This window comes from Myotis daubentonii, chromosome 1 (assembly GCF_963259705.1).
Source record: "Myotis daubentonii chromosome 1, mMyoDau2.1, whole genome shotgun sequence".
NCBI lineage: Eukaryota > Metazoa > Chordata > Mammalia > Chiroptera > Vespertilionidae > Myotis > Myotis daubentonii.
In genome coordinates, this window is record NC_081840.1 from 162634209 (window position 1) to 162644480 (window position 10272).

Consider the following 10272-nt stretch of genomic DNA (forward strand, 5'->3'; position numbering starts at 1 on the left):
TTTAGAATCACAAAATATCCACAAAATAACTTGCTTGGGTTTTGATTGAGATTTCACTGAATTATAGATCAAATTGGGAAGAACTGACATGCTGACAATATTGAGTCTTCCAATCCATAAGAATGGAATATCTCTCCATTTACTTAGTTTTTCTTTTATCATAGTTTTATGCTTTTCCTTATATAGATTTTGTACATATTTTGTTGGATTTACACCTATGTATTTTGTTTTTGGGGGGAGCTAATATAAACAGTATTTTCAAATTCCACTTGTTAATTGTTGGGATATAGGAAAGCAATTGACTTTTGTATATTTTGTATTCTACAACCTTGCTATAATTGCTTATTAGTTCCAAGATCATCTTTGTCAATTCTTTTGCACTTTCTACATAGGTAGTCTTTGTCAACAAAGGCAATTATATTTCTTCCTTCTCAATGTGTATATACCTTTTATTGCCTTTTCTTATCTTAGTACATTAGCTAGGACCCAAGTAACTTTCGGAAAGACACAGCACTATTAAGTAGCAGAGCCAATACTCAAACTCACACCCATTTGATACCAAGGCACATACATACCCTTTAATCATTAAGCTATCTTGCATTCAGTGCTCCTTTCCTTAAATCTCACCTACCTATCTTTATTTGCAGATTCTTATGATATTATGTTATTTGTACTTATGTTTCATTAGGTTATCCTTCACAGGCATAAATTTTACGGTTTTTTTTTTTTACATATAACTTTCATCTTTTGTTGTCATTTATACTTCCTTTTGCCACCTTCATTGTGTTTTTTGGTGGATGCTACTTTCATTTTTGGCTTGTTTTTCTCTCTCTTTTTTTTTTCAGAGCTCTTACTCGGCAAAATTCTTTCAGCATGGAATATGGAATTGGGAATTTAATATTTACCTGTAATGTTTGTTTGCTTTTATCTTCTTACTGATAAAACTTATAGACAATAAGCCATAAAAACATTTTCATTAATAATGACTCATCTTGCCTCCCCCAATGCAGATGAGGTCTGATTGTGATCGTGCTGAACTTGCAACCATTAACCCTACAGAAAAGTTACATAAGATATCCTCTTTTCAATTCAGATCAAGCCCACAGGCAGCCTGCTTCTCCAGCTTTACCTTGTTTGTTGCTGATAATAACTCCTGAGTCATCACAAATTCATTTTTCCTCTTGCTGATTCTTACCCCATGGCTTTAATGTTTTATGTTCTGAGTATTAAAATAATATATAATAAGTGCAAAAAAATATCCAGGACACCCATAAAATATAAAACCACACACAAACAAGGATTATTCATAGTACTACCTCCCAGGGAGAACCATGCTTAGCATTTTTGTATGCTTCATTCCAAATATTTTTTCCCTGAGACCACTATAAAATTACTAGAGACCCAGTGCACAACATTCATGCACTGGGGGGCAAGGGGTCCCTCAGCCCAGCCTGTGCCCTCTCACAGTCCATGAGCCTAGCTTCTGGCTGAGCAGCGCTCCCCCTGCGGGAGCCCATTGACCACCAGGGGGCGGCTCCTGCATTGAGCGTCTGCCCCCTGGTGGTCAGTGCTCATCATAGTGACCAGTTGTTCCACTGTTTGGTCAATTTGCATATTAGGGTTTTATTATATAGGATAATAATTATTATTTTTACAAAAAGGTACCCAATAGACATGCTGTTTTATAATGTTATTTTACCTTGGCACCGTGTTTTGGCCATCTTTACATGTGGAAATATATAGTTATTCACCATCTCTATTACTCTGCATACTATTTCATTGCAGGTATAAGCCATATTTTTATAAACTATATTCTACTGAAGGATAGCCACGTGCTTTCTTTTTCTTTCCTCATCTTTCTCTCCCTCCTTCTCATTCTTCTCTACCTCCTTCTTTTTATTCTCCTCTTCTTCATCCTTTCTATCGTTCTCCTCCTTCCATTTCTCTTCTGCCTCCTCCCCCACCTCATGCCGCTCTTTCTCTTTTAGATCTTCCTCCTCCTTGCTTCAACTTTAGCTGTTCTGCAGTAAGCCCACTTGTTTTCTTCATTTTGATTTCTTTGTAGTTTTTTTGCTTTTACTTTTTGCTTCTTCCTCCATATTTATGTTGTGTTTCTACTTAGTCTCTCCTCTACTTTTATAATTTCAGTCCATGATATTCTTTCCCTCCCCATTCTGATTATTCTATAATTTGCCTTGACTTTCATTTCCATTAATAACTAAGGTGAGAGATGTTAAGAACTTTGCTGATGATTACACAGTAATTCTCGTCAGAACCAAGCTAGAATTCAGTTCTGGATTTCAGACCTCTGTTTTTTTTTTCATTAGATTGAGTTGTCTCATCATGGCTGAGGATGAACATAGCCTTACATTTAGTGTACAAGTTAAACAAAGAAGCAAGCAAGCAAACAATAACAACAGCAAACAGAAATAAAAAAGAGAAAGAGAAGAATAGTCACTAACTTAATTAGAAGGACTTGAATTTAGTGTTCTCTCTGCTCAGTTATAGGCAAATTAAAAAAGACTTTTTTGTGAATGTTTGCCTACTTTTGTTTATTCCAAAGCTATTAAAAATGTATAACTGTTAACCTACCTAACAGTGCCATTGGAGACCTGAGTTTATAGAGCTAAAAGGGAGTATAATAAATAGATTCAATAATAACTGTACTTAGAGGTAAAATTATCATGTCTAATATATTAATTTAATTTCTTTTTCAGAATTAAAGGAGTTTGTACACAGAGTTTGTATATATTATGTAATATCAGGAATTCAAGACTTGGTCTTGTATTCTTTTTCCTAAACCATTGTAGGTAAATAAAGACATTGAAAACTGTAATTGAAAAATAAAAAAAGAAATAAAATTTTAAAAATCATAAATATTTGATTAGGTAAACCAAGCTGGAAGATTAAAACAACTGTTCTTAGTATGTGTATCTTGGCAGTAAGTTTTTGCAAAGCCAAGGTCTCTTCCTCTATGGTTTTTCTCATGACCGCCTTTGTTTTTCTATTGGCAGTAAGTGCTTCCCACATTTATTCCAAGCCATGTACTAAATCATAATTTTTGTGTGTTTAAGATACATCAATGGTTAAATTAATTAAACCAGCAGGCCATTGACTGAGGTGGCTCTAATACTATGGTGGCCTATGGAAGCAAACTCAAATCTAAGCCTGTAAATGCCTGAAAGGTACAAAATAGAAACCCAAGGGCAATCAGTCACAAACAGCCAGCTGGGTGGAAGCTACAGCCAATCAACAATTTCCTTGCTTTGCTTTGTCTCGTCTCTATAATGGTCTCTCCCTGAGCTCCTGTCAGTGGAATGCTCCTCACCACTTCCTGTTTGACGGGGCCTATTTGAATCGATTTTTGCTCAAAAAAACTCTTTTTAACATTTTTAATTTGCTTCAGTTTGTCTTTTAACACTATAAAATAACAAAAATATATTTTAAGACCAGATGACAATTTTTTATGCTGAGGAGATTTTGCCTTTTAAAACCAAAGGAGACTGAACACGTACCCCAACACTGCTTCAAGGGTTTAGAAGAGGTGCTTGAGAGGAGGGGGTGTTCTCCTGGGGAACTGCCTCCAGATCCTGTTCCAAACAAGAAGTCCCCGCCCCTCAGCCACCAGGCCTTTGGAGTAGTGAAACGGTGACTAAAAAAATAAAATTAAAAAAATCCCACTTACTTCCTTTGTATCCCTGGGTAAGTTAGCTAACCTTTCTGTGCTTTAGTTTCCTCAGCTATAAAATGATGATAACAGTTGTGCTTCATTCATAGACTTGTCCTAAAGGAATTAACTATCTAAGTGCTTAGAACAGTACCTGGCACATAATAAAAAACTATAGGGCTTTGCTATGACTATTTTCAATGCTGTTATGATGACGACTGCTACTACTACCTCTACTATTACTAGTACTAACAATCCTCCCTCCTTCCATGTAAATGTAAGAATGTATAGACTCCAAATGACTTTGGCTGTGTCTATGAACAAAAATCATCCCCCAAAGGTGAATATTTGCCACAGTGAAAAGATATATTGCAAGATCTAAAGTCAATTCTGAAGGCACAGTCCCCAAAGTGTTTTGCGTAATGAAGTGATGTTGGAGTAAATGTAAAAACTCTCAGATGATTGCTCTGAAGGAAGTCTCTCTCAGCCGGATAGGATATAGAGTGCACCTTTTAAAAAGAGTCAGTCAGGTACTTTACGTCGTGTTTCTCCAAGGTAAATACACTTGTTGAAGATAGAAGCTGAATTTTATGCTTCCAAGCATTTCCTGTAACATCCAGCACACTGTTTTCCAAATTGCAGATGTTCAATAAATATGTTGATTAGCTGCTGAAGTAGAGTTGAGGGGAGGGGAATTAGGAATAAAATGTTCTCGAGTTAATTGTAAATTGCTTCCCTACTTAAAAATGTATTTGCATGACATTATCTTTTCTCCCCACCACAATTTCAGGAAAATGCTTTAGTTGGCATTTGACATTTGATTTTATACATTTTGTAAATTTCATGAAAATTTAAATTCTTAAAAAGGGTTCATTGTAAGATTTTCTTTTTTTTATAATTGTTTCAAAATGGAAAGAAGTGTTAGTATAAAGGCAAGCTTGTTCCAATCACACTTTGTGAAATTTGTTAAGGGAATCGTTGAAATTAGATCTGGTAGGACCACGTTATTATAGCCTTGACACCCAGCATGGCACCTAGAAGAGGGTGGAAATTTAGTAAGTCATGGAAAAATAAATGAATCATCTAATACATTCTCCTCCCTTTACAGCTGAAGAAACTGAGGCCCAGATCACTTGCTCACAGTCCCATAGTGGTGCAGGAGTGACTAGAGTAAACGTTCTTTGATGCCATCATGCTTTAAACATGGATTTCACACTTAAATAGTGACATGCAAAAGACTTTAAATTTAGCCTTTAAAAATTTTTTTCCAAAGTATGTGAATAAATCAAATTCATAGATTAATAACTGTTACATTTCAGGAAGGCAGTGGTAGGAATTTGTTCATGTAAATCAAAGGATTGTTTTAAGGGGAAAGTAAAATAAAATGTCTTTTAAGTGGCTTGTTCAAGGCCTGCCAATCTATTCATTTCCCTTTTCCCTACCATAAGTTCTCTTTTCTCTGTTACAAATGATGAGGGGTTCCCATCCACTATGAAAGACTTTCTGTTGTAACCTTTTGTCTCCCTCAAGACATAACATATCTCCTACTTCTCTATATTTCTTACACTTTCAAGAAATGTTTTCTTTTTTCTGCTGATTGATTTTTCTGCCGTTTTACAGGATGAGAAAAAGGAGTCAAGCTCATGCACCTGCTTGAAGGGGCCCAAACTGTCAGAGATAGGGACAATCGCCTGGATGATAACGCTCAGTGACGCCCTCCACAATTTCATCGATGGCCTGGCGATTGGGGCTTCCTGCACCTTATCTCTTCTCCAGGGGCTCAGCACCTCTATAGCAATCCTGTGCGAGGAGTTTCCTCACGAGCTAGGTAAGGGCTCTGCTCAGGCTGGGAAAGTCAGTTCCTTCTTGGTTTTCAGTGGAATGAGACATTTCAGGTGACACACTTAAAAGCCCTGCTGATGGCATCAAAGTAAAGAAGCCCTTGTTAGACATTATCTTTTCTCTCATCCCAAATTGAAAAAAAAACTCTTGATATTTTCTTCTTCTTCTAGGGGACTTTGTGATCCTACTCAATGCAGGAATGAGCACTCGACAAGCCTTGCTATTCAATTTCCTTTCGGCGTGTTCCTGTTATGTTGGGTTAGCTTTTGGCATTTTGGTGGGCAACAACTTTGCTCCAAATATTATATTTGCACTTGCTGGAGGCATGTTCCTGTATATTTCTCTGGCAGACATGGTAAGAAATTTTAAATTTTTATCTTGTTTTAGTTTAAAATTTATGAATAAACATCTGGGTTACAATTTGACTAAGGGTGAAAAGAAACTCTTTTTGTTGTAATTTAAGACATTCCTGGTTTAGCAGATAACTATTTGAATAGTAATTTGAAAGGGATTCTCATTGATTCTTTTTTAAAAATATATTTTTATTGATTTCAGAGAGGAAGAGAGAGGGAGAAGGAGATAGAAACATCAGTGATAAGAGAATCATTGATTGGCTGCCTCTTGCACATCCCACACCCGGGATCAAGCCTGCAACCCGGCCATGTGCCCTTGACCGGGAATTGAACTGTGACCTCCTGGTTCCTAGGTCGATGTGTAATCACTGAGCCATGTTGGCAGGGTGATTCTTTAAGTTATGATCTTATTGATAGAAGAGGAAATGAATTATTCTTGCTGAAGTAGAGATATTTCCCCAAGGTTTTGTCTTGGGGTGGATGAACCTTGTATTCTATTAGTGTATGTCCCTTAGGGTTTTTTCCTTCTCTGTTGTGAGGATCTCACATTGGAAGAGGACTAACTTGTTTTGTAAATAGAATTTTGTTATTTCAAAGTTCTAAACAGCGAGACTTTTGGGTGAAACTGAAACTGGTAAATTAAAAGTAGACAATATGTACTTGGGTCAGTCTCTACTTATATCTATATTTATACCTATGGCTGTGTCTTGTGTATTTATCTGTGTGTGTGTGTGTGTGTGTGTGTGTGTGTGTGTGTGTGTAAGAGAGAGAATATAAATAGTCCTGTGCATTTTCATATGCATCATGTACAGCTTTTTAGAAAATGAAGAGGTGCTAAGTGTATGCAAATCAAGGCTTATTTCCTTTGCATTTGGAACTGAATGTTTTAAATTACAGGCATAATTTAATAATTTAAATTCCTTCATTTGCATTCTTAGCTCCAAATGATCATTGCTGAGCCCTGTTGGTTGTGCTGTTCAGCCCCTAATAAGAGCAAGGATTACATCCTTTAGAGCCACCACTGCATTTACAGTTTTCTTCACGGAATTAGTGTTTCCTATTCTATTGATGCTAGGTCATCACTTCTCCTTTCTCTGATATAAGAACAGACTCTATTAGAGTGGTTAATTTGCAGAAATAATACTGATAAATGATGTTGTATATACTTGCAGCAGTTTCATTCTTTTCAGAATAGTTTCACCCATTTTATCTTCGTACCGATTTTCTTAAATCAGGCACATGACTGACTGAGGGGACCTCTTGGATTCTGGTACAATGCACACACAGCAAGCATTTCGGAATATGTTTTTAGGAGTGGCATTTGCTGATCTCCACATGGAGCCTTTTCAGTGGAAGTTACCTGCTGAGAAAGAGTAGATCTTAAGTACAGAACTTGGGGGTTTAATTGCTTTCACTGTAATGAGACTGTTATAGTCTTCAATCCTAGAGCAGTGCATAATTTATTTAAAAACCTTGTAATTTTGTGAGGGGCAGAGCAAGCAAAAATACACAAATTGAAAAGAACAGGGATTAAATGTATAGTGATTACTAAAAAATGATTTATTCAGCCACCAGGCCTGGAAATTGATAAGCCACTGGGCATGCTGGTGTGAACAAGAGGCACCGTCCCCTCACTCATGGGGCTTCCTGTTTACAAAGAGGAGAAGCTAAAGTTCAACAAAGAAACAAAACCACACACGTGACTAAGTAATTACACATAAAAATATGTGAAATAAAAGATAAAGCAATATATCTGAGAGATGAAAGTAAAGGAACCTAATGTAAGCTAGAAGGGGCTAAGAGAAGCCTTTCTAAGAAAGTATGATTTAAGTTGAAACCTGAAGGATTTAGCTCATTGGAAAACTGGAGGTGGAAAAGCTCAGTAAAAATTTTAGCAGGTGTGAAGATTTGAGGGAGGAAAGAGGCTCCATGTGTTTGAGGCCCTGAAAGAATGCTGTGATGGGGTAGAGAGAGGGAGAGGGAGAGAGAGAGAGAGAGAGAGAGAGAGAGAGAGAGAGAGAGAATTAAATGAGGTAAATCCCATTTCACTGGTTAACTAATTAACTCACTGAGGAACACTATTTTAGTACTTTTATTTATTTTTTGATATTTAATAGAGCTAGATATTCCTAAAACACCAAAACATCTGAAGTAAATGGTTATTTCAGAAGTCTATAAATGACTAGTTGATGTTTTACCACAAGATGGCGACAGTTATCTAACAATATATCTCTCTTCTAGTTTCCAGAGATGAACGACATGCTGAGAGAAAAGGTAACTGGCAGAAAGATTGACTTCACCTTCTTCATGATTCAGAACGCTGGAATGTTAACGGGGTTCACAGCCATCCTGCTCATTACTCTGTATGCAGGAGAAATTGAATTGGGGTAGCAGGAGATGAAAGATGGTGTTGTAATGAAGGCATTTAACAAATAAAAACATCTCCAGAGGGATTTTAAGCTGATCCTCTTTAGTTAAAAGATAATTTTTTTCAACTGTAGGTCAAGAAAACTAGCTATTGCTTTCAGATATGGTAAATAGGCTATTATTTGTTATTAAAAATGTTTCAAAAGATTATAGTCCAGTCTGAAAAGCCTTGAATGCAAGATCTTTGGGGAATACTTTTTCATGTATCATACATATTAGAAAATCATCACAAAGCAAGAAACATGCAGTGTATAGTCACTTAGACACCAAAAACCCAGAGGAGAATACAAGCTAGGTGGTAGAAGCTTTTAAACCTCTGGGTAGGATCAAGAATTCAAGAGGTTTCAGTGTGGTGTTCTTTTAAATTGATTTGTTCGAGTACTTTCACGAGCAAGTGCATAAAAATGTGGAAGGCTATCAAAACGTATGCAACACAGATCCAAATGATTCCCAGGCCTTCCTGAACCCAGGAATGAAGTATTGCTCACAGCTTTTGTTGTGTCATACTTTAGTTAGGCATTCATAGGATTGTTTTGAAAACCATCCAATATAAATTATGAAATCAATAAAGCTTTGCTAGCCTTAGTAAATTTAGACCATATCTGGTACTTATCTCTAAGTGTAAGCTCTACCAGATTTCACAAAAAGTAGGAATTGCTTTGTATGACTTAGGTTGTGGCTGCACCAAACAAAAAGAGTCTTCAAAGCTGGTAACTGATGGCTCAGTTTTCATGTATAATGTCCTTGCTTTATGTTGGTTTTCAGAAAAAAAAAATTGAATGTAATTTTAAGTGATTTTCTTTTAAAGATGAACACAATTATTTAGCAAAGGATGTTTTAAATAAATGCAAAACAACAGCTGGACTGCTGTATGTTGAGGACTGATTATCTGGGAAACATACATCCCTTGTGGGATTGAGATCATTCAGAAAAGCCTTTTTTTTGTGTTCATTCTACATTTTTCCTCTATGGTATATGTTGGGGAAAAATTCTGCACATCATGGTTATTTTTCTACCTTTTATAAAAGATAGAGCCTGTTTTCTCATTTAGTAGGCATAGAAAGTTGGTCTGAAATTGACATCCTGACCCCAATTCACACTCCCAAGTCACTTAAGGAAAGATGATCTAACAGTGAAGAAAATGATTTATAAAAGCCAATAATGACCTCAGGAATTGCGTTTTCCTACCGAGTATAAAATGGTGTCTCATAGCAATAATGCAGGCCTGATGGGTGTTTAACATGTATGTGAATGTACATTTCACTTTATGACTGACAATTAAAAATATTGTTTGACCAAATAGTAAACACCTTTGAAACCATGTATTGTGTCATTCATTATGAATTTTCGTATGTATCTTTTTTGAGTGACTTTCATATACTGGGTGTTATGGGGGAGATAGGTAAATAGGAAGTTGGTGACGTGTTTTTTTCAGGGACATTCAGCAAATAAAAATGATAAAGTTAGTAACTCTTCATTCAAGGCAGTAGGCATAGAATTTATTTTTATCATGTCATCTGTTTACAAAATTTTAAGAAATAATCTTACCTTTTCAAAGCACAGATTGTATATCTGGGTTAAGAAACTATTTACAACATGATATTAAAACAATAGATCATCGTATATATGGACTGTTTGGGTGCTTCATGTTATCTTCTCCATGTGTTGACCTTCTGGCCATTTTCCTCAACTATGAGTTGAACACAGGCAATACAGCATGAAGGGACTAAAAGCAAAAAGAAAATTGCTACTTATTGAAGACTATGTGTGTTGTCTTCAATAGGTAGGAAATGGATAGCCATGATTACATTTATATTATCCAAGATACTTATTTGACAAAGTATAACCCTATCAGTCAACATATCATATATGAAGCATTCAGTTGAACATTCTCTAATCTTTAGACTTTAATGATGCTATGACAAACCAAAAATGATTCCAGTGCATGATATATTGGGTTACACACTTTTTGTTTTGTATTGT

The 10272-nt window shown here is 36.0% G+C and overlaps 1 protein-coding gene across 1 annotated transcript in view; it reads left to right on the top strand.

The window, feature by feature from the left end:
• Positions 1-9610, top strand: part of SLC39A8 (solute carrier family 39 member 8) — a 72010-nt gene extending 62400 nt beyond the window's left edge. The window contains exons 7-9 of the mRNA XM_059664442.1: positions 5288-5495; positions 5680-5864; positions 8104-9610. Of these exons, the coding sequence (XP_059520425.1) occupies positions 5288-5495; positions 5680-5864; positions 8104-8253 (543 nt within the window). The 3' untranslated portion in view covers positions 8254-9610. The remainder of the gene's footprint in view (positions 1-5287; positions 5496-5679; positions 5865-8103) is intronic.
• The last annotated feature ends 662 nt before the right edge of the window (positions 9611-10272 follow it).